The sequence below is a fragment of the Ambystoma mexicanum genome, chromosome 6q (genome assembly GCF_040938575.1).
Source record: "Ambystoma mexicanum isolate Mex_15411 chromosome 6q, UKY_AmexF1_1, whole genome shotgun sequence".
NCBI lineage: Eukaryota > Metazoa > Chordata > Amphibia > Caudata > Ambystomatidae > Ambystoma > Ambystoma mexicanum.
In genome coordinates this window covers 606467042-606493022 of record NC_090937.1, presented here as the reverse complement: position 1 = coordinate 606493022, position 25981 = coordinate 606467042, and the positions used below count along the sequence as shown (strand labels likewise).

At 44.6% G+C, this 25981-nt stretch overlaps 1 protein-coding gene across 6 annotated transcripts in view; it reads left to right on the top strand.

Moving 5' to 3' along the window:
• Nucleotides 1-25981, top strand: part of LOC138516167 (malate synthase-like) — a 494080-nt gene that overhangs the window by 180656 nt on the left and 287443 nt on the right. For all 6 annotated transcript variants that reach the window (XM_069631088.1, XM_069631089.1, XM_069631087.1 and 3 more), the window contains 2 exons: nucleotides 1354-1464; nucleotides 19320-19379. In XM_069631088.1, coding sequence (XP_069487189.1) covers nucleotides 1354-1464; nucleotides 19320-19379 — 171 coding nt within the window. The remainder of the gene's footprint in view (nucleotides 1-1353; nucleotides 1465-19319; nucleotides 19380-25981) is intronic.

Sequence of the window (25981 nt, the reverse complement as noted above, 5' to 3'; positions counted from 1 at the left end):
ATCGGGTGTGTGGGTCTCGTCTCAAAGCGCCATGCTTGCACTGTCACATAATGAGGGACGGCTGCAATGGGAGGGAATTGTGTAGTATTCTGATAATATATATCATTTATTGGTGGAGAGGGAAGTCCCTGCACATCTGGTGTGTTACATGACTGTCATCACATACCACTCAAAGAATCAATAACAAACACCAAAAAACAAGAGAGAGGATTTAAAATTTGACCGTTTCTGAATATACTACTTATAACAGTGTGTATGTCCTGGGCTGGCCTTACTATAATTAACAGATGTTTGCCTGCTTATTTCCAGCACACCTCACACACACACACACTGCTTTTTAAGATAAGGATACGTACCTTTCAATACCTGGAGAAATCCCTCTATGCCCATTTACTTTATAAGATGCAAAAGGATGAAATGGCTTTGATGGCTTAGATAAATCATTTTTTAAGCAGCTACATAAATTTGATCTACGCATTCACAAATATGGTTTGAATTTGGGTAAACCATTCATATCAGTTCTGAGGTTGTTTTCGGGGAAATGTTTGATTCTCTAGTAACCAGCTCTGTCCGTAGCTGCCCAAATACATTCTGTCCAATTCTCAATGGCAATACCTACTCCCACTCCTCCATAGGTTCATCATCCTTTCAATTGCTGCAGTTATTTGGAAGTTACCTCTTCACTGAGTGGGGCCAATCTCTTGCAAGCACAAATCTCTCACACTCTATGATGTGGCATCACTCTCTTCCTGGTACATGGCTCCTTTTACTAGTCTGAGCTTGTCCCCATTTTTCAGTTTAAGATGCCTATCTGTGTTCTGGTGCATTCTCGCATCACCAGATGCAGATGATGCCGATGAGACGCAAGCAGGAACTTGCCCGTATTCCAGAAGCGATGGGCAATGCCAGCCTATTGCTGGACCCCAAATATAATCCGAATGTGGCGAAAGTGGTTGCCCTGAAAGTATGATATGTTTGTCGTGGCACAGTATCAACATGCCAAGTAACATTACATCAAAAGTACACAAATCACTTGATGCATTATCAAAGCGCCTACAAAGGCAATGGCATCCCAGAGTCACATCATGACAAAAGGGACCACCTACCCCCATCTTTAAGTAATAAGCACATTATGTGCACTATAATTAGGGATGAATCCGCTAGAAGACAAAGTACAAATAAGGACTCATAAATTACATGATACTACGATTATTTTAGAAATGTGGTGTGGGTGAGGCTGGTTATCAGATTTGCATTATAAAAAGGGTGGGCAGCCTGGGCATAACATAGAGTTGGTAATATAACTATGCACCATGATTTCTTTCTGTTATGCTTTTTTTGATTTGTTGACAGGTAAATGGAAGGGAAATTCCAGGCCCTCTCTTTGATTATGGTTTGTTGATCTACCACACCGCCAAGACTTTGTATGAAAAAGAAAGCGGCCCTTTCTTCTATCTGTCCAAGGTGAGTATGCGGATAGCTTCAATTATGCCATGCACACTAAAGAGACAACCACCCCTTGGTACAGAAATGGATGTAGAGTAATATGTCTTTGCTGTGCAATCCAAACCCAAGATGGGATCTGTTCAAACATGAATGGCTTTGATCCAAGGATCCCTAAGATCCTAAAACAAAATCTCTGGGGAACAAGAGGCCCAGAAGAGAACTCCAAATATTTCCTAGACCATGCCTTAAAGGTACAAGACTGTAGACCTGGGGCTGTATACACGTGTAATCCATTGGCATGGATAATGCATGCAGAACAATCAATGGGATGCAGAAAAAGATCAGAGATAGAAATATGAACATTCTAAAAGTAACCAAACTGGTTTCTAACACAAGCAACATGGACTGGCACAGTGGAAGAACAAGATCAACTAAGAAGAAAGTGCCAATAATCACATGATGACTGAAATACATTCTTAGCATTCATATGCATAATCATTATCGATCACAATTACATATTTTAACACAAGTGTATGTGTGCGGATGTAGGGTGCATAAGGAATGAGTAAACAAAAAGGCGTTCATGTCCTTATTTCAATTTATCTTACATCGCGGAAAGAATGTTTCATTGCAGCCATTTCAAAGCACTCTGTTGTACATTTGTGTGTACAGGTGTACAATAGGTCAATGATTTCAAATAATGAGACAAGTAGACTTCTGGGTAAAATTAGTTGAGTTTCCAGAGGTAAACTGACTCCCTTACCACAATTATTAGAAGGTTAGTTTGGACACCATGGAAACAGCTCTTGAGTTTTGATGGTAAAAATGGGAGAAAGGGTGATTAATTAGGGATGGTGGAGGGGCATTATAGTGTGTCATTTGATGGCAGTTTTAATCTGGATAGGGCACTCAACTATACTGCATGGTGTTAGTTTATGTGCCCTCTGGTGCTAATGCTCTGTCAATGGCCTGCTTGAACAGTTCTGTCTTCCCATTTGTTTCATCTTTCAGGATTGGGTTGCGCACATTCCAAGCATTGGTCTCTAATTCTAAAGGACCACCTGCTTGCTCTCTTTTGTTGCCTGAACTTTTCTGTACATGGCTTCCACCTTGGCTTATCAAACGTTCTTAGTTGGTGCAAAGAGAGGGGGTAGTGGGGTCTGACCGCCTGCCGATAAGCAGGTCCCTTTCTTGCTTACACCTATTGTAGTTTTTGCACTATCACACCAATCCAACTGTATAAACATTTAAATTCCATCTAGCCACCCCTACATGACTTTTTAAAAATCTGGGGCAACTAAGAACTGGGAAATACTAGACCACGCCATAACAGTTCATAATAAATTGATTGAAGAAGATAATCATACCACATTGTGGGGATGATAATCTAGAAAAGAAACACACAGTGACTTAAAAAGCATCAGTTGGTCAGACTAGAGTATAATTAACACCCAATCCAAGAACCCCGCACACAGGTAACTACAGGTAACTACTAAAAAACCATGAAGAGGCATAATGCACCCCACCGTGGTGCAGCATTTTCTTAGCTCAGGATTCTACTGTATCCCTGCCACAGAATTGGACTCTTGAACAATACAGAGGCTTCACTTATGCCCCTGATTAGGGTGGGACTCACCAGACAACCAAAAAGTAAAACCCAGACATGTTTTCAAAATATCCACAATGAATAGAGAAATTAGAAATCATTGGTATGAAGATTCTTTGCAAATGTATTGACCAGTCTGTAAAACAGAATTTACTATTTGATGTGTAGAAAACCATATTTAAATAAACACATCTAAATAGGAGGTGACCCTGGTATTTAAGCATATGTTTATAACATGCTCTGGAGCCCAGGCTTGATACATCTAGAGAATAGAATAACAACTAGGGGTGCCCTGAACTCTCTAAATAAAGCAACATACAGAAATGCCTCTTATGTTAAGAGATTCAAACTTGGAATTGTCCTAGGATATACTTTTTTATTGTTTCTTGACTTTCATCAAGATTAACAAATCTGCAAGGAACTATGCAAATCAGCATCATATTATTGAATACCCAAAAATGACAAAACTATGCTGGGGGTTTTGTTCTTTCCTGTTCCCTGGCAAACAATGTGTAGCAAAGAGCTTGCTAGAAATTGAGCATAGAGTGACTTTTTCTAAAGAAAATATATTGAAGATTATTAAAACAAACATAAAAGGTTCTGACAGGCACGGACACAGCTAAAGTATGAGAATGTATTGCCACCATTTGGAATACAAATTTAAACATCTTTAAAAAAGTATTTGCAAGTAAACTGATTGCATTTACACTAGCTCAGCTGAGAATTAGAAAATCGAACTCAATAAAATGTACACGCTGTAGAATATGGAGTTCTTGTCCTTGTGCCAAACTATTTTAAGTCACATGAAAATAGCAGAACGTTCTTTTGTCACAGATTTAGAAAGCATGACACTCATCTTGAAATCATTATGATCTGAACCAAATGTAATACAATCAAAATGGCCAAATGCACCTCACCTTTTATAGATCACATTAAAACACTATGATTAAGAAGACAGAAGAGCTTCAACTATGAGGCACTTCTCTTAGACTAATATTAGGTTATAAATTCAGGAAGGCCCACTCGATGTTACTCGAAGTCCAAATAAAGAGGCAAAGAGTTGCCAAAAAGCAATTGACTCCATACCATGCTAAGGAAGTGGATTAATTTGCCCTCAGTATTGAGTAACACCTCAATATCTATTTTCTTTGAGATGTTAATTTATCATCACGGCGTGAGAACTATTTTCCAATCTCATTAATAAGATACAGTCTTAACAAAGATCTACTCTTGAATGAATCTGACTGCATGCAATGGGGAAAACTAAACTAAAGCATATACGCAAAAGTTATGTGCTTAAGTCAAATCTGTTCAATGTCAGTGTCTGCAAATGTCAATGCTGTAACACTGATAATCCTCCCATGAACTCTCTACTACTTCAAAAAACTCCAGAGGTCATGTGGCAACACTATGTGCATCAAGCTCAGAAAACTCCTCACCACTGCATAACACAAATTATTACCTTGATTAATTACAACCTAGAACAGAGAACTCGACTATGATTGAATTACACTCTGTAGAGTCTGGATTTGGCATACGTATCCTATCTGCCAATAGGTTTCCCACTCCATCTTCTGTGTTGGATGCAGTGACTCATACTAGGAGAACCAAGGTCTAAATAATCCACACATTTTCTACCTAGGGGAAAAGCCTCTGATTATAGTGACAGTTAAACATAGTGTCAGATAAACAGATATCTCAACCTTAATCGATGTATCATGGAATTCTTACAATCTCAGATTTCCTAAATGAAAAGCCATTATTGATCTTATGCTGTATTTTGGTTTGGCAGATAACAAGAAACAAGAATACTTAAAGATCAACCACTGCCTAGGAAAAGAGTTATCATGTGTACGAGTATCCTTCAGAATAAAAAGCCACATACAAAAAATGATAAGGACCACCCCAAATAAAGGGGTCTCCTCCACTTTAATGCTGTACAAATGTATGACTACATCAACAAATATACCATTTACCAAACAAAAAACATACTCCAAAGCTGAAGTTGAATGCATCATCACAGATAACAACTGGTTACGCTATGCTGGAAGATGAGCCCCATTTCTACTACTAGCATAGACACAACAATAAGAAATTCTTATTGGACCACTACAAAAAATATTTAACCTTAATGTACTCAAATCTGTACATTGTTGGAGAGGTAGATCACTTGCTGCTACCCTATTCTACATGGTCTGAAGTAGTCCCTTTTTGGCAAGGTGGTGGTCAGCTCCTGAAAGCAGTATAACAAGGATTTGGGAAATAGACCTTAAATTGAACCCTAATGCAATTCTGTTTAATTGAATCCAAAGGTTTTCTCCCAGCTCTTCGTCTCAGCAAAATGGGTGATTAGGCCTTGATGATGGCAAAAAAGGTGGTTTTTAGGAACTGAAAATCAAATGGCAACCCGAAAATAGGTGAATGGTTGTCAGAGCTCCCTGGCAATGATTCAAGAATTTCTTACAGTCTCAAAGAGGACTTCAAGGATACTTGGGATGGCCTTTTGAGCTGTAGTAATGATACCTGTGGCCACCTCCTCATCTGCGACTGCTGAAACTTTGCTAGAAGAAACAAGCATTTAGTTGATTCCTAGCCCTATGTATTTCTTTCTCTTGGTTCTTTCAAAGGCAATTTACATTGCACTCATTTAACTATTCATAGTTCAGTCTTCAGATAAATGTTCAGACCATCTACTGCATATTTTTTGTCTCTCGTGCCCCTAGTTGGTCATTATGGCAATGCTGAAAGCGTTCCAGAGCAGGGATGTTACTTTCGCCTCGAATGCCATGCAAAGCTCTAGTCTTTTATTGGTGTGGTAGATGTCATTCCGTAAGGTGCAGCATAAACACTTGAGTCCAGGTTCTGGGCGTTCCGTCGCAAACCTCAGCTACGAGATGAGACGCTGTTTCCCTTTTTCTGTCTCCCTTTTTTCTGCCTTGCCCAGCTTGTTTCCCTCTTCCTCAGTCTCTTGCCTTCCCAGACCCATCATTGCCACCTTTTGGAATCTGTGTGTTACCATCACACTTGCACTTGTGATCTCTGAAGTACCTTCCCTTAAGTTCTTGGGGGGTTTTCTGCTTCTGCTTTTCCCTCCCCTTGGAGGTGATCCCTGGATACCCCTTCTGCTCCCTCTGTTCATCTAGAGTCTGCATGGTGGCGTACTTTAGGAATCGCCCATAGCTATTTAGCCAACATTTTTACAACCAGTGTAAGGACCCGTCTGCATCTGAAAAGGAGGAACACTTGATACAGCGATCACACAGACGGCAACAGACTCTTGATTTGACTTCAGCAATCCCTTCAGGTGAGAGATTGCGATGCCAAGAAGAGGACAAGATGGACCAGATGCAGGAATTGGTTGGTGTTGTCCAGAGCCTTATTGCAGCAGTTGTTAAAGATGGGAAACATTACACTTCGTTAAGTGCTTGTCAAACGGAAACCCACACCCATGACTCCACCACCAGGGGGTCTTACTGCTGGTAAAATCAAAGGCTCACCTAAGAAGCTGGTTGCATGTGTAAATTGAATTGTATTACTTTTTAAGGCACAATCAAACATTTAATATCACAGATGAACCTGAGGATGCAGTGACTTACCCTTACAATCCACCCCCCTATCACCTCCCCCCCTTCGACAAAACTGTTCTCATTGCATCCAGGTTTCAAAAACACAAACAATGAACTCAGTGTCTGAGTAGTTTTGAGAGCACAAGTCCCAGCATAGCATCCTTCGAGTTGTATGTCTTTTGTTTAACATCTACCTAGGCCGGGCTGCATCGTGATAGGTATTTCACCTATCCGCTTCCACCACACCCAAAGGTGTTACGAAACTGTTGCCACTCCGTTTCTATAGTAGCGCCCCCCATGGATTGCCGCAGTGATCTTTTCAATCAAGTATATATCCCTTGCTGTGCCGGCCCACTCTTTCCTTGTAGGGAGTGTCACCCTCTTCCAATGCCTGGCACAGCACACCCGAGCCGCCAGGAGGAGAAAAGGCACCAGTGGAGAAAAAACATACCATCGATCCTCCCATCTCTCGAGACCGAAAAGCACCAACATGGGGTCAAGCACACACTCCCTCTGCGTCCTTAATCCAACCCAGGGCCTCCGTCCAGTACACCTGCACTCTGGGACAGCCCCACCACATGTGCCAACAATCTGCCACATTAACACAGCCATGCCAACATTGGGGGTTCACCGTGGGAAACATCTTAGAAAGACGTGTCAGATCGTACTGCCAACAGTGTAATAGTTTCATGCCATGGAACTTATATTGGCAAGATATCAATGTCTTAAAAGCTCTCCAGCACATCTGTTGCCAGAGGTTTTCGTCCAATTCCCTACACAGGTCCCTCTGCCAACTCCGGTGAAGTCCCTGATCGCACCCCCCTTTGATTCAAACAAAGCCCCATAAAGACATGAGTTGAGACCTCTCATTTCTGTGTGCCCATCCAAGACCCTTTCAACCGGTGTGAAATCCCTCTGGACCAACTCCTTCCAGTTTTCGGCTGTGAAAATACCCTTCAATCTAAGTTAGAGGAGCACTGTTAATTTACCTATGGCCAGGGCCTCTTCCAATTCTTGAATACTGACAAATTTCCCTCTCTTCCACAATTGACCCCCCTCCAGTGAGTCCTCCTCCAAACAATGCTTGGTACCTCTCAACCTCTTGTATAGCATCTCGTAAAGGGGGATCCCAGATATGGCTCATCGGAGAGGTCCATGTGGTGATCCCGCCCGCTCTACGTCCCTTGCACAACACCTCAGGGTCATCTTCGATTCCACACACTCCTTCTCTCCTCATATTTTTGACGTCTCTAAGAAGTCACACTACCAACTGCAACTCCTCAGAGGTATTCTTCCTTTCCTCTCCTTCCCCCAGAAGCTCACTGTCTCCGGAGCTCTGGTACTCTCTAGGCTGGACTACTGCAACAGCCTCTTTCTAAATCTGCCTGCCTCTACTCTCCGCCTTCTGCAACTCATCAAAAACAGGACTGGGAGACTTGTCCTTGGCCTCAAGCTCAGGGATTGTATCTCTCCGGGACTGAAATTTCTGCACTGGCTCCCAGTGGCGATGAGGATTAAGTTCAAAACCCTCTGCATTGTCCACAAGGCTTTCTGGGAACTGGGGCCTCCATACCTCCAGCTCTCTCTTCCTAAATATCTTCCTTCTTGAGCTCTTCCCTCATCAGCCTCCAACTCCCTCAGGGTTAGTCGCTTCTCCAATAAACAAGTTGGTGGTAGATCTTTTTCTTCTGCTGGCCCTCCCTTTGGAACAGCCTCCCTGCCTCTCTGAAACTTGAGGAGAACCATCTCTGATACCGGAAGTACCTCAAGACCTTCCTCTTTGCTTCTGCTTTCTCTCCTGCTCTCCCCTGCTGATCTCCTGGCTGATTCTGAAACTGCATTGGTTACCTGGCTGCCCTCTGATCTCTGGCCCAGGTCCCCTCCCTGCCAGTTGCACACCTGCACTGCCCCCCTTGCAACCCTTGCACTTGGGGACTGTTTCTGTTCTATAGCCCCTTCTAGCACTTGACACCTGTTGTCTGCACTTACCCCTGCACTTGCCACCTGCTGGCCGCACTTTTATTTATTATTTAATGTCTTTCTTTATTTTACTGTTATCCCATGTACTGCACTTCTCCATCCCCTTTCCCCTCGCACTTTCTCCCTTCCCCGCCCCTCCCCTGCACTTGCGCGATCTGAATGTTACCCGGCCTAGTAGGATCGCTGTCTCTGTCTTCCCTCCGTTTCCCCTCCCTTGCCTTGTTGCGCCTTGAAACACTTGTGTATAGGGACATTATAAATGCCATATCATATCATATCATATACCTCCCAGTGGACCCCTAGAAATGAGTGTTTTCGAATCCTCCTCGGAAGCCTCCCCTTAGGGGCCCAGAGCCATTCCCACCCCCCTGTTGCTGGGAGCAAATGTTGATTCTCCAAATAAACCCACTGTCTCCAGGATCCTCCCTCAAATGCGGGACCGTTGCCCTAAGTTGTGCCGCCCTGTAATATAACATCAGGTCTGGGAGTTCCATTCCTACGCGATCCTTTGGTAAAATTAACATTTCACATCCCACCATAGGCTGAATCTGCCAAAGGTACCTTAGGATCCGTGACTTAGCTTCTCTCAGGTAGGCCTCCAGGGCCCGGACCGGCAACATCTGAAACAAATATAATATTCTTGGGAGAAGATTCATTTTTATGGCATTACGCCTCCCCATTCATGACAACTGGCCATTACTCCATGTCTCCATCTCAGCAAAAATTTGTCAAAGAGGGGGGATAGTTAGCTGCACCCAAGTCCTCCCCTGGTTTGACAATGGTGATACCCAAGTATCTGATGCTGTTGAGCTGTATGTGCAACCCCAGGGGCCCGAGCGCCTCAACATTCCTAAAGTTCTCTGCAGCAAAGGGAAAAATCACTGTCTTTTCTTTGTTGACCTTAAAGACCGAAAAATGCCCATACTCCTCAATTATTGGCAGGGCAGCGGGGACGGAGCTGGTGGGATTCACCAGGTGCAACAGCATGTCATCCGCATAAAGTCCTAATTTAAACTCTCTATTATCCACCACAATGCCCTCCATCTGAGGGGCCATCCTTAATCGCTCAGCCAGCACCTGCATCGTTAGCGCGACTAGGAGATGCGAGAGGGGGCAACACTGCCTAATCCCCAACTGCAATTCAAAAGGCCTCGACAACCACCCATTCACGGTCACCTCTCCACCAGGGCTACATAGAGCGCCCATATCCCTCTCAAGACCCGGTCCCCGAACCCAAATTTCTATAAGACCCCGTCTAGGAAGCACCGGTCCACCCTGACGAAAGCCTTCTCGGCATCAAGAGCCACCAACATCGGGTTCCCTTCCCTCCCCGCTGAGGCCTCCATCAAGTGCAGTGGCTTGCGCAGGGTATCGGCCCCCTGCCTACCCTGAATGAACCCCACCTGATCTGAGTGGACTAATCTTGACATGATGCCCTCCATTCGCGTAGCCAGCACTCTGGTGAACATTTTCCGCATCGACATTAAGTAGGCAAATGGGACGATAGGACGTACAACACTCTGGGTCTCTGCCCGCTTTTGGTATTACTGTTATTAATGCACTCCCGAAAGAAGGAGTGGTGAAGGGGCCATGGCCAGGATGTGATTAAATAATTTCACCAATTGTTGGACGAGGGATCCCGTGATGGTCTTGTAAAACCCAACTGTATACCTGTCTTTTACAGGGGCCTTCCCCAATTTAAGCCCAGCGATTTCCCTTAACACTTCCTCCTGGGTGATGTGCCTTTCCATCTCCACTTTCTCGCTACTTTGAAGATTCGGCAGAGACACCTCCCCCAGATATCTACTCAATTCCTCTTCATCCTTCCTCCCTCCATTCCATAAAGTCATTCATAGAACGCAGCATATTCCTGTGCCACCTCCCCAGCATGGGAACATAGCTGCACATCTGAGTCCCGGACCCCGGTACCTACCTCTCGGCCCGTTGACCCCAAAGCATGGCTGCCAGTAGGGCATTGGCTTTGTCCCCCTTTTCATAGTACCTTTGTTTAAAAAATTGCAGCCCAACTATCACCTTTCCTATCTCCAAGTCTCTCAGCTCCTGACACTTTTCCCTCGCTAGTCCCAGGTCCTCCTCCTTTTCCCTTTCCCCTTTGCCCTCAGACGTCTCCAATTTACGAATCTCACCCCTTAGTTTTTCGGCCTGTAAGGTCCTGATTCTCTTTTTGGCTGTGCCTTCTTGAATAATGAGACCCTGCCATGCTGCCTTGGCCGCGTCCCATGTCATGTCCAACTCCACCTCCCCCATGTCATTTAACTGAAAGAACTCTTCAATCACCTCTTTCATTTCTTTCACAAAGACCATGGGCCTTATTACAAGTTTGCCGCCAAAATTGCAATTTTTTACAGCACCCGTGAATGGGCAACTACCGGGTCATTACGGCCCAGCCGGACCGGGTATTTGCCCATTCGCGGGCGCCGGAATGAATTACTCCCCATTCCCATTAAGCCCCGTAGGGCTCAATGGGAATGGCGAGGTTGGATGCACCGGCACCATTGAGAATGGTGCCTGTGCATCCAACATGCTCTGCTCGCGGGTGCCGGTACGGCCGCCAGGACAGACCTGGCAGCCGTTATGGCACCCGCAAGCAGAACTCGTAGTTTGCCGGTCCGGGGACTACGGTACCAGCAAGCTTACCGGTACCGTGGTTCCCAGACCGGCAAACTTGTAATGACCCCCCATGTCCTTAAACAGGACATCATTGCACCGCCACAGTGATTCCCGGGGCCTGAGTCCCATCAGTGCTATGCCCATTACCACCATATCATGATGTGACCAACTAATGGGAGAGTGATCGCTATTGATGACCCTGCTGATGTGCCGCTGGTACAAAAAGCAATAATCGATCCTTGTTCGGGGTCCATGAAGGGGAGAAAAAGGTATAGCCCCTTTGGCAGAATGACATTCCCTCCATACATCTACCAGCCCCTGATCTAACATATACCCCATGAGTCCCCCGTCCTATTGCCCCACCCCACCGCCTGCAGGGTCCTGCCCCCGACTATGATCCATGACCCGGTCTGCCCACATATTGAAGTCCATCCAATAGCAACAGACCCACCGCCCGGCCAAGTATCTCTCCCATGGCTTCCCGTAGGAACTGCATCTGCACCGTGTTGGGGCCATACACTGTGGAAATGCTTAGCTGCACACCCTTCAGGGAGCCAGAGATCAATAGCGCCCCCCGTCCGTCCTCCTCCAAACCAGTGGATTGACTATCCGCACTCTCCTATTGAAGATGATACCTACACTCCCCCTTTCTTGGAGGCCCAGAAAGCCTGTCCAATGTGCGCCCCTGGAATGCGTTTCTCTTCCCCTTGGATCAACCGTGTCTCTTGCACCAACAGAACATCTAGGTCTCTATTCCAGATCTCCTTTCCAAGCAGCGAGCGCTTGGTGGGTGAATTCAGACCTTTAACATTGAGAGTCCCCATTTTAAGAACCCTCTGCCCGGCCTCCTCCCTCAACACGCGGCAACTCAGTACATACGCTCGTGCCCCAACCACTCCACTCGTTGAAATGCGGAAATCTTCAACCAAGTGTTCATCTTGACCCCCCTTCTAATGACCCCCCAACCCCACACCCCCTCTTCCCTCCCAAACCCAAAAATAATCTCCCAATCTAAATGCCCAATTTATGATGGCCCACCAGGGGCAGTTGCTTGCCGTGCCCATCATCCCAAATACCTCCATACCTCCCCCCATTCTCACATCACTCATGTAACTTAGCCCTCTCTCCTGCCATTGCCATGCTGTCCCTCTCCCCTCATCAAGAGTCTCTGGAGTTGTTCCGCAGAGGGGTATTGAGCTTTTTAAACTTTCTACCCCCTGATATCTTCTTCTTTACCCTCTGTGGACCCCCCGGCCCACGCTGCTCTGCCGATGAGACCAACAACCCTTCCAGACCTTCGGTCAAACCCTCTCCTTTGAGGACTTGGAGAACCTGTTGTGCCTCCTGACCCCTGGTCACCCTATAGTCCGCCTCCCCTTTCTCAAATGACAGAGTGAATGGGAAGGAACAGCGGTATCTAATACCCCTTTCGGTCAACCACTGCGTGAGAGGGCAGTCTCTTCGACGGCCCAAGGTGAGTCCAGACAGATCCTGGAACACCCTGATGGTGTCCCCCTCGTATTGGAAGCTCCCCAGATGCTTAGTCTTCTCCAAGACCTCCATTTTCTCTCGGTACCTTAGGAAATGGACCACTATCGACCTTGGACCCGTGCCACCTCCACAGCCACACGTGCCCTTTCCAGCTGTATCTCCTTCCCGCCTTCCAGGGCAAAAAGCTGATTGATCAGTCCTTGCACCTTCCTTCCCACCTCTGCCGCTGATTCTCCCTTCTGTTCTCTGACACCAAGGATGCGTAGGTTGTTCCCACGCTCTCTATTTTCCAAGTCGTCCAACTTTAAGAGGGTTTCTTCCTCTCACACCTCCAAGTCCGTTAGGCGTGCCTCATATTTCATGTCCAGGAGGTCTACCTGTAAATGATTACTCTCCTTCCCCTCCATTTTATCTTCCAACTTGTCCACAAGACCCTTGAGGTCACAAATTGAGGACTGATTGTCAGTCTGGATCACTTTGATCTCTTGGCGTATGTCCTTTAGATCATCTCTAGTAAGGGCTGGCGCCGGTGTACTTCCTCTGGGCTAGATGAATCCCCCCCTGGTCATCCACTGGGCTTCTCCGAAAGCGATGGATCAACAGGACCCCGGTCTGCACCGTTCCTCTATGCCCAAGTGGTCCCTGGTTCTCCTCCAGAGTGGCCGCCGGTGACAGACCGGCAGACTCGGGACTCCAGACGGCCACCGCAGCGCTCCACGTGGCCACACCTTCAGTTCAATGCAAGCACGTATCTCACTAGAGTCCCTTGCACCCTCCAGGCACAAGCGACATAACACACATGCAACCCACGAACCCCCATCTGTCAGCCACAGCCCCCTCCTCCCAACCCCCTACCCCCCACACCTCCAAACCAAAAAACATACATACACACACGCACCCACACACTTACCCATTCTCCTGGTCCTGGGTATCCAGGTCCCGGCCGCCTGTCAGCCCCTGTGCACACTCATGTGTGGCAGGGGTGTGACCTGTTAGGTTTAGAAAGACCGCTCTGTACGGTCACAGAGCGGTCTTTCTAAATCGGTCTTTTAGTGAAAAGATCTTTTTAAAAAGATCTTTTCACTTAGGACCAAGAAACTACGTGAATTCTTGGAGACATGCCTGGTACAACTCAATTTCAAGTCCCATGCCTTTGCTACTTCCCAGGCCCGAGTAGGGTTTGTGATTTCTAGTCTTGTAGGTAACGCTTTAGCACGTGCTACCCCGTATGTTACAAGCAGTAACCCTTTTCTGGACAATTATCAAGGGTTCATTAATGCCATGAAGGAAATGTTTGCTAGGCCCGAGATAGCGTATTCAGCCCAAGAAACCCTGCTAGAAATCCAACAAGGCTGCAATGATGTCCTAACCTTTCTTACATATCTCAAGGAAGTAGCTGCGGAGAGTGGTTGGCCGGAATCAGTCCAAACAACAGTGTTTATACAGGTTCTCAACAAAAACCGTAAGTTCGAATTGGCCCAGATATCCAGACAACGTTCTCCTTCTGAATTATTCTCAACGGCCTTGCAGCTAGAACAATGCTTGACAGAAAAAAGAGAAGTAAGACGACGAGGGGGTTCTTCATCTTATCGACCTCTTATACCATTCACAACAGAGAACTCAAACCCCAACCCATGCAGGTGGTTGCTGCATGGGACCCTCTCTCCGAAGACAAACGTCGCAAGAGAAGAGACCAGGGTTGTTTTTTATACTGTGGGGTAAAGGGTAATTTACTCCAAAACTGCCCTACCATTCCAACCAGAAGGTCAGAAAACACCGCACCCCAGCCTTAGATGGGACTGAAGGCTGGAGTACTACTATTAGTGCCTTTTTGCTTTCATCTTTAACATCTCAACACCTGATAGTCTGTTACACGTCCTCAGGATTAGGTTGCCTTTACCCACGATGAATACGGTTCAGATGCTAGCATTACTTGACAGTGGAGTCCCAACACTATTTATGGACTATTTATGGACTGTTACTGGGCCAAGGTCCATAAGATTCCCTGAGAAAGGAAGAACAATCCCTCTCCTATCGAAGGAGTTGATGGCCGTCCCCTTACTTCTGGCTATATCACCAAACATGCATAGCCCTTGAAGATGACTATTGCTTGTCACACTGAAAGCACACGTTTTGACCTGATTATGGTTGCTCATTTTCGGTCCTACTGGGCATCACATGGTTGCGACGGGCCCCCACCTAAGAGCATCAACTACATTCAACGTTTTCTTGGCTAAATGTTGCCTTGCTTTTAGCACATTTGTGTTAATCAGCCATATCTCGCATTTAGCCTGATTGTGTAGGGCAGCCTTACCTTGCTTTTAGCCCATCTGTATTAGTCAGTCATATCTTCCATTTAGCCAGATTGTGTATGTAGCCTTACCTTGCTTTTAGCCCATTTGTGTTTGTCAGCCATATCTCGCTTTCAGCCTGATTGTGCAGGGTAGCCTTACTTTGCTTTTAGCCCATTGTGTTAGTCAGCCATATCTCGCATTTGGCATAATTGTGCATGGCAGCCTTACCTTGCTTTTGGCCCATTTGCCTTAGTCAGCCATATCTCGCATTTAGCCTAATTGTGTAAGGTACTCTGCATCCACCTAGCACTTAGGTCGCCTGTGAAACGTAGCACTGCCCCAACTACATAGATGGAACCCAGGAAGCTACATAGATGGAACCCATTATTGTTTGTTCATCTAAACCCCTTTCTCCTCTCGCACACCACACCTTTGCAACTTAGTGGAAGTCACAGGCTCACTTCCATACACCCTGCACTCACATATAACACAAACACTATTGCACATCACCTCTTCCATACGTATGAGGCTACTTTTAACAACATGAATTTGAACTGTAGCTTCCCACTTTAAGGAACTCATGGTGGCAACAGTAAAGACAGACACAAGCGATCATAGTTCAAGGGTGTTTATCAAACTGTAAATGCAGGGTGGAAAGACATCTAACCTAAACCTAAATCTAAGGTGGGAGCAAGCTTCGACCATCAAAAGAAAAATAAGGCAGTCCTTGTGGTGTCTTGTAAAAAAAAAAGGCCTATACTAAAAAAACGATTGCCAAATCCTTACAACTAATTACAGAAAGGGTGTGGGATAGGGGTTTCAATAAAGAAAGAAGTGTTAACAAATAATAAGCCAGGATGTGATTGCCAGGGGTCTTTCTTCCCCACGTTTATAGCACGGGACAAGGTGGATCTCCTGAGCACAGTATACACTCGAGCTCTCCCTGCACGAGCCGACAGTTCTGTACCAGCTATCGGGTTCTTCGAGGGTTAAGTCTCTTTTCAACAAAAGCCTCTTGTCCTAGAGGGCCTAATATTCAACAAACAAACAAAATTCCTTTCCAAAATGGGCTTTGGGTGATGACTTTTCACCCCTCGATCCCCCTAGTCTTGTTTGTTCCTGTTGCGACATCGCTTCGTATGGTGCTGCATAAACACTTGAGTCCCAGTTCCGGCTGCCATATCAGGAACGACGCTGTTGCCCTTTTGCTCTGTCTCCCTGTTTTCAGCCTTGCCCTGCCCGTTTACCCCTTCCTCATTCTCCTGACTTCCCTGCCCCATCATTCCTGCCTTGCTGGCGCCTATTGGAATCTGTGTGTTACCATCACACCTGCACTTGTGATTTCTGGATTGGCTTCCCTTTACTTCTTGATGGTTTTTCTACTTCGGCTTTTCCCTCACCTTTAATGTGATCCCCCGGGTACCCCTATTGCTCTCTCTGTGCATCCAGAGTCTGCCCCGTGGTGTCCAGTTGGGATTGTAGAGGAGCAGGTGGACACATTCTCCCTAACTCCCACACCCTCAACGCCGTCATAATGAAACAGCGGGAGAAGGGCCCTGTGTGAGACTCTATGCATTAAGCCTAAACCTCTTGAAGTGTATGAGAGACAATATGCACTCTGACAAACAAATCAAATGGACCCTTGCACTATAAGTGTGGAAGGATGCCATAACGAAGGATGTCAGCACTCACCATTGGACATCATGGAGCACTGAGTGAAATCTGACGTGGGCAGAGCGATGTCATGAAGAAGATATACAAAGCCATGCTGAAATTATATGAAAATACTGAAGAGTGATGATGTAACTAAAGTGATAATAGAAACATGTAGAAAACGACACAGTAATCATGAACACATAAGAAGATAAAGTAACTTACTGACCAATAAATATAAATGTGCAGTAACGCAAGGTAGAAAAGATATATAGAAGCATGCTATAGAGGAATATATAATGTGGCAAGGATGGCCATTGTTGGAAAATGGACACCGGCTTGTGTAAATATTCAATTTAACTATCTCAGAAGCCGATCAGGCTTGTAGAGTCAAGATACACTGGAAGTACAGCTTTGTGTGCAAAACAAAGAGGAGTCAATATTGGCTTGTGATCAAGAATGCTATTTTTTAAGGAATAGCTATAAAGCACAAAGGGAGGCAGGCGGATGAGTCATGGACGTAAGACATATTTCTCTAAGATTAAAGAGAAGAAAACATTTGCAAGAGCCAATTATTGGACAATTGAAAGTGTATAAAGTCTATACAAGGTAGAGTGAACAAGTCTCTAGAGGCCAACAGGAGAATGACACCCATTATAATTAAATCAAATAGCAGTAAATAAAAGGCTGAAATTGACAAATTTGTGGTATATGCTATTCATTAAGCCTCGAATGAAGATAGTGATGTGCTTCCACATCCTTGAATGTCCTAGAACAGGGAAGAGGCTACATGGTCAACTACAGATGGGAATCTTTGGCTCATGGCCGGACTGATGAGAGATGTTGGACTAATTGGGAAAGTGGGGACTATTCCGATGTGATTCAAGCACTTGAGTTTCGGTATCCTTACGTGTTGTTAGCTGAGTTGAAAGTCAAAGGTTGGGTGAGAATGCCAACCAATCAGTGGGTCTATGGGGCAACCTGCTATACAATGTTGCATAGACCAATCTGCTGCCATTTTGTGCGCTATAATCAGTATTATACGTATTTAATAGTAGTTCAAGATAAGAGACAACCAATGAAGTACTAACCTGCATATATTCTATAAGTAGATATGTTCCCCTAATCCAATCCCTCCCGCTAATAGGTTTTATGGTTTGCCACGTAGGATGACATTATAGATGACGCATATCGGGGTATAAGATCTCTATGTAATCAAGTTTGTGTGTGAGTGTGCAAGCATCAATCTGATGTCTGGCAGATGACCCTGCTTTATTAAATTGAGAATAAAGTAGTACTTTGCCAAATTCCTTGAGTCTGTCCAGTTATTTGGTGTGAGATCTTTATTGGTAATTCCATCTAGCACAGAGATGCTTCAAGGTGCTACAGCACAGGATCGCCTCTACCTATTCAGCCAACATTTGCACAACCGCCGCAAGGACCCGCTTGCGTCTGAAAAGCAGGGATACTTGATACGGCGATCACACGGATGCCCACAAATGTTATCAAAAACACATTTTGTGAAAAAATATGATGCAGAGAATATAATATTCTCATGAAGCTATTGCCTCAATAAATAGTGATGGAACAACCTCATCTAATGTAGCATAGAGAGGAATCCTGTGACAATATTTTCAGTCTCACTACATCAGAGATAGGTGGTGCCGCACCTGCCATGTGCCACGGAATGTTTGATAGGCATCATTCCGCAGATACACACTTTTTCCATAGGCTTCTAGAAATCAACCACTATTTCTGGAAACAATTCCAGGATAATACAAAAGCCCTTGCATGTCACTTTCTGTTGGGGAACACAGATCCTCTGTACAATTGTCTAAACTACATTTAGATTTCTTCCTGATGCAAACATTTCATAAAAACATGGTGATGAGGATCACGTTGAACATGGCCCAAAATATCAACTTGCTCAAGAGCAAGTTCAGTTTTCTGCCAGGGTACTGCCATATACAAGGTTGAAAGTAAAGAAATGTGATCTGTACTGAAACTATGAGCTAATCAGGAAATTCAAGCGCTTGCTTAATACCAGTGCCCTTGTGAAATATCTGACATGCAAATTGAACGCAAACTATCATGTGATGTTTCACTGCTTAGTGGAATTCTATTAAGTTGACAGAAAATTCAAATCACAATAGGTAAAGGGCCAAGTCAAAAACCAGGGCGTCACCAGAAGAGGTAGCATGGAAACAGAAGGGTTATCCAAGTTGGCAGTCCGCAATTCAAAAGTCCAAATGGCAATTTATAATTCCAAAAGCACATATTTGAGGACAAATCTCTGTATCGAAAGGTCATGTATCATTAATTCCTGTATTTTGACCAGTCTAAATATTCCATAACGGTTGCTCTAGATCTCAAGAAGTGGAATTTCAAATACTGGTTCAACGAGTAAGTCTATGTAAAACAAATCCAGCTGCTCACACTGGATTTCTGAGAAACGAAACTGATATCTTCACCCTGTCCTAGTGAGCATGCAAACTTTGCCACTTTTCATTAAGGGGTGCAAGCCTGTTTTTAACGTTGATGTTTTAACAGCTGAGCACATGTTATCTGTTTTATTGCTTTACATATATTATACCACATGTGATAGCATTTCAAGTAACGTAGTCACTAATGCATTGTGTAAATCTTCTTTAGGTGGAAAGTTTTCTGGAAGCAAGACTCTGGGATCGTATATTTGTTTGGACGGAGAAAAGGGTGAGTCATAATGATATATAGTCAGTTTATTCTCTACTTACTGTGTTTCTAAAATAAGGTATGCACGTATGTATGTATGTAAGGGACTTATGAAGCGTGAACCTAGTTGGGAAGAAACGGAGCACTGTACATTGGGGGCTCACCAAGATGTGTAGTCTGTAGGGGTAGTAGAGGTAGTTGGAATGTGTAGGGGACAGGGGAGGGGGAACTCCATACGGGGAGAAGGAGGGTGGAGTGAAGCCATTAGTCACAGGAGATATTCTTTGAAGAGTAGGGTCTTCAGGTCCTTCCTGAAGTCTAGAATGGAGGAGGCCAGTCTTATATACATTGGTAACTAAGGAGCATCAATATTCCAAACGATTCATGGGTGAACTCTGGAGTGGTGGATGTTTTCAGTGGAGGGTCCCCCATTTTTCCTCAAACTAGTGCGACTGTGCATAATGAGGGATCAGAAAAGATTTAGGAAAGGGTCAGCAGGGTTATAAGAATGTGCTGAAATTATGCATTGTGCAGAGCAATGTTTTTATAAAAATTGGATGAAAAGCCATACACTTTATAATTTTTTCTCTTGGTAAACTTGAAAAATATGGCATGAATTTCCTGACTCATGGACAGACATGCGTGGTGAATATTTTAAATGGCGCGGTCTAAATATTTCCTCAAATTAGTCAAAGCGACCGAGGGTAGCTATAGAGCCCAAAATAATTATGGGGGATTAAAAAAAAAAGAATGTGCTGAAATGATTCATTTTGAAGCAAACATTTTGAGAAAAAATGAGGTAAAAAGCCATGCAATTTATAGTTGGTTCTCTAGGGTAACATGAAAAAATCCAGTAAATGCCAAAATACTGTGTCATCAACAGTACAATACATAGGAGCACTTTATACCATTTTCATGAGCCTGCAGCCTCAACCTATCTATGCCAGCGATGGGCAGTGTAAATTACATGCATGACAGTATTGCAAAAACCCATCTATGCCAGAAATGGAGCGGAGTTGGCAGCAGAGTTGCTGCAGTCTTTAGCAGTCTATGGCAGCTCTGGCGAACAGACACTTGAAGTCTAAAACTGGCGTAAAAACACGCAGCACCAGATTGTTATCAACTGACTTTTCATTAATGGAACACTCAGACAATGAGTCTATTTGCCAGACGAGATCTGCCAACCAAAATCTCAGTCGGATCTTGCTGCACAGGTTGGCCTGATCTACCCAGCGTCTACAGACGCCACCCTATTGGAAGTGCAGGAGCCAGATCTTCAAGCATACAGAGATTCAGATAGGCAAAAATCCTTCCAAACTACCCCTCCGCCTTTTGGACTCCCCTTACCTGAATCCACATCCTCACGGCTTCAGCATGGCCACGTGGAGGGGGCCGTGGCAGAGCGCTCTCACTTGGCGGTGGGGAACGGCTCGGGCAGTGGCGTGCCGTTGACCGGACTGCCGCCGGCTCATCAGAGCAGTGGGAGGGAGCCGGAGTTTGCGTGCGGGGAGGGCGGTCCTTGTGGGCGTAGCCCAACGACTCCCCACAAGGGACCGTCTTCAAATATCACCGCCGCAGGGAATAACAAAATGAAAAAATCAGAAATAAGTTGGTTGCTGGAAAAGGTTGACAGACAAAAGACTGCCTTGCATGACGCTTCTACGGAGCTTGCAATCCACGCTCCTTTTCAACAACTTAAAACTCTGGAAGTGGAAATCCATAACCACATACTAATGGACGCTCTTTGCGACCCCCCTAGCACACAGCAGCCTCACGAGATGGCGCCGGTTTTTATGGAAGGGGAAAGTGGTTCGAAATCAAATTCGCAGGTGTGCCTCCTGCCACTTGTCCCGACGATGAGAACAATATCTCTCTAACAGAAGCCCAAGTTAAGGCTTCAGAAGTCAAACAATTGTCTGACAAACAAGCCCCATCCCATTCCTATGTGGAAAATCCATCTATTTTGCCAAAAGAGTGCTCAGAAAAGGCAACACCTAACCAAAAAACTACCTCAACTCCAAAATGCCCTCAGAGAAAAACATTAAGAATACAAAGCCTGAAACATAAGAAAGCCCTAAGGGACAGACCGAGAACTTTACTGAAAATAAAAACACCTTCACACTACACCTCGACAAGTTCTGTGGTGAAATATTTCTTTCAAAAAAAGAAATAAGATTCTGCCTACTTAGGAAACGCCATCATTGATGAAATTTCAGACGCAGAACTCCCAGATGAAGTACTTGATCCTGTTGACCCCTTGAAGGAGCTGGAAAAGGAAAAATAAGCAGCCCTTCATTAAGGAATAACATGTTCCACCCTCAAACAAAACTACTTCCGCTTGATACCAGAAAATGGCATTTTGGCAAACCACCTTCATTGGACGTTACAAGACAACCAGATGGCGATTCCAACCTGTTGGAACAATCACCAAACCAGGTGCATTATTTTGGTGCCACCAAGGCTAAAAGGTCTAGTTTGACCTCGCCCATACCGGACCTAGCAGTAAAAGTCCATCAGAGCCCCCTGAAAGCAAACGAGGCTCCCCCTCAAGATCCCGTGAACGTTAAAAACATTGACACAATACAATCTTCCGACATCAATTCTCAAGACCCGGAAAGGGAATCTGTGGAAACCCAAACCTCCCCACCAAAATCCAACCATTCTAGTGATGAAAGGACATCAGGGAGGCCCCGCGATGGGCCAGAAGTTGACTCTCAAGAGAGAAGGCAGATCAGCAGATAGTTTGCACCCCTGGATGACCAGCGCTACACAGCTAAGGAGCTTAACATGCATAATGTCAGTGAGGAATCATGTGCATTTAACGCAACACCACAATCTAGAAGATCCAGAACCTCAGGCCCGCAACTCATTAAAGACACTCCCTCAAAAAAAACGGACCTACTGACAATAATGTCCACTGTGACCATAGCTCTAGCACCTTTCTCCAAATTATATGAGGCAATTAACGACACAATGAAACCCCATTCATCGTTATTAGCCTTAATGCACACTAAACTCATCCAACTGGACGGATACATCACAGCCAAAGAACAACTTAAACCAACTACAAGACACCAAGGGTGTATGACAGATTCTGAAGAAAGCTCCTTAACGCCTGCCTGCTAACCAATCTTGTGACCTAGAGGTATTGGTTACCTGCGACGTTTGTCATCCCCAAAATAGAGGACCAACCAATGGTCACCTACATCAAAATGCTCAAATAAGAAAGCAAACCCTGTCCGTTCAGGAATCGAGAAGACTGCGGGAAAACCTGCTCCCAAAGAAACATCTTTAAACCCTACGACGTCTACAAAAAAAAACAGAAACAATCTTAATCCCGCAACGATCGACTTGACAGAAAAAATTCAACAAAACAAAAGAAATGGATGTGTAGTCCTAGAGTTAGCCCCACCAACTCAAACACCAAGCACAATTAATAAAAACCCAAAGCTTGCTCAGAGTCAAAAGTCAATTGAAGATACAAACAGAGATTTTGCAATTTTCGAAAACACTAAAAAGAAGTGTGATGACCAAAAGCAAAGTGAGGAACCAGGGCCTGCGATTAAGTCGACCACTCAAAAACTAAAAGCAATTGAAGAAGTGATAAAATCACAATCCGAATTGTCCTCACAAGCAACAAAGAACGAAGTGCCGATGTCGACAATCTCCCGCAAAAAAGCACACAAGAACAAAGAGCTCAATCCACATCAAAGTCTTCGCAGGAATCAAGTGTCGACTTGATGGACTTGAGTCGATATTCAATTGAAGAATCCAATTCCTCGAAGGCGTATGAAGACCATCAACAAAATCCAAAGAGATCAGACGGTTCTCTAGGACACCAACCTAAGGAGCCCAAAGAGCCTACCAACCACTCTAGCTCCCCAGTATTTTTGACCATGGCAAAAAAGCGAGAAAGACTGATGGCGACCAGAACCTCTGGAAACATTGATGTAAAAGAGCTCCATCGGCGCCCAGAAAGAGCAGCACCAAAGCAATCTAGACATCAATCAGATAAAACACCCCCTACAGAGAACTGATACAGATCACCTTCAAGAGAAAAACGTGTCAGATACACGAAAGAGATAAGCATGGCCCAAAGAAGCCCAAGACTCGTACCAAGCGATCAACATCGCAATGGTAAAAACACGCAAGCACATAAGGGGGAGGAGCGTCGACCAGCCAGAGAATTAAACAAAGCCAACCGCACCTTCAAACTGGAAAACATATTTGACAAAAACAACATGAAAATCATAATGAATAGAAAAACAATCTTAGCTCTGTTCCAGGCGGTGCCAAATTTAAGGCAATTGCACACAGACGACCTGAGATTTATTGAGTTCTGTGAGGATGGTCGTTTCGATCAAGTGTATCTCCACATTCCGTCTTCAATAGTAAAAAGAATGTTAGTAGATTCAATCGAAAGCTTTCTAGCCTTGGGCTATGATCTAACTAAATTAAATAAGGATGCGGATCAGGATCAAAATAAACCTCCCAACCAGAAAAACAGGATTTCGACAACTGAACAGCCGAAAGCTGCAGAGCCAAACAAATCATATATATCATATGCAGAATATATCCGACGATCGACAACAGAAAGATCAATAGGCAATCAAACTATTGTTAGACCTCAACTAAAGGAAAACACGAACAAGAACCTGACCTTAACTGAGGATAACGATATGCAAAGGGGAGGTGGCAAAGCCACTACAGAAGAACAATATAAAGACATCTTGGGAGTGGGCAGAAAACCAAAAGGCCCTCACTCTACGTTCAGAGTCACTTTTGAGCAAGAACTCGCAGGAGAAATTCACGGCAAACCCCAGCTGCCCAACAAATCGATTCTATCGCGAGATAACAACAACGAGGACTGGTCCTGGCTGGCGAGTGCCTTGAACACCGACCATCATAAATAGCAACTCGACTCAGGAGCATTGAAGCAAGATCGGGGGACTAAAGACCATCACTCTAAGACCATGGCTCTCGCCTCTTGGAATACAAGAGGCTTCTCACACTTGACAAAACCTAGCGACGTAAACTTAGGGAAGTTTGATATCATCTGCCTACAAGAATCATGGTTAATGAGAAAACCCCATCTAGATGGATACGAAATAGCAGACAAGGGGGCAAAAGGGAGGCCTACCTCTGGACTGATAACTGCTATTCGAACCCGTGTCGGCCTGGAGCTAAAAGAAACAATTGTGACACATCCTCTAATGCTGGTAACTTTGATAACCTGGCACGAACAAAGTGATCTTGAAGGGCTCACTTCTAAGTCAACGCCCAAGCAGATTTCGGGCCTGCGGTTTATCGCAGTGATTAAAGTATATTGGAACCCGAAAGCCATAAGTAAGAACAATTTTCTGAAACTCGTCGAAAACTCCATTGATGAGGCTCGTACAAGCTTTCAAGCAACACACGTAGTATTCTGTGGAGACCTAAATGCTATTTGCCCAAATAGCGAAAAAGACTTAAGGGAGAGAAACACAGATTTAGCAGCATATACCAGAGGACCTGGAGATTTACATAATCTGCACACGCCAGACATGGGCGTTCAAATACCATCTTGGGAAAGAGATGACCAAAGAGCCACTATTGACTATATCTTTATGTCAAGAGAATTCCTTTCACACGTCACGTCTTTCCAAATCATAAAAACAACAAAGAGTGACCACAATTTACTTAGAGCCACATGGAAAGCACCAGAACACAAGAGAGCACGAATGACAACTGATATAGAAAAGAGCTCAAACAGAACCCGCCTAAAAATAACATAAGCCATGATAACATCACTAACTAAACGCTACAAAGACTCAACAGCTATGGACCTGTGTGTCAATACGTGCCAGGCGGTGGATTACCAACCACTATTGATGTATTACGACCACACTATCGATCGCTCAAAGACCAAAGTACGCAAGCATCTTCATGTCTTTAACGAGCTGGTAGCTGAGAAAAAGAAAGCAATGAGACGGGATAAAAGACGAGTATTAAAAAGTGGTGACGAAAACTCTAAAGAGAAGGCAACTAAAATTGCTAACACTTACAAGAACTGGTTGCTGTTCCACAGAAACAAACTTTATCAATTGGGTGCCAAAGAGATGCTCAAAGCAATCTGGGGAAAGAAAACCATGGATTTCTGGTCTTTGATAAGGCAAACATCGCCAGAAAACCAAGAAGCCTTACAAAACAATGTTAGCGAAAAAACCTGGACCTTACATTTCCTGAGTCTCTTTTCGGGCACTACTAGTACTGACAACAACTACCCACCTGATTGGGAATCTCCATGGAAAATCCCATACGATGAAGAACTCATTAAGCAAAAACTGTCAAAACTGAATAGATCTAGAGCCCCTGGACGTGACGGGATCAGAAACATTGACCTCAAGCAACATCAAGATCAATGGGTTCCTTTAATATCAGAGATCTTTAAAAGATGTGCGCTAACGAAAACAGTTCCCCCATCATGGAAACGTGCCACAATCGTCACAATATTTAAGAAAGGGGCTTGTGATTGTCCAAAGAATTACCGTCCTATAGCCCTCTTGGACATCATAGGAAAGGTATTCGGATCCTTCTGCTTAGACAACTTTCAAGAATGGGGAAGAACAGCTGCATGCATGGAC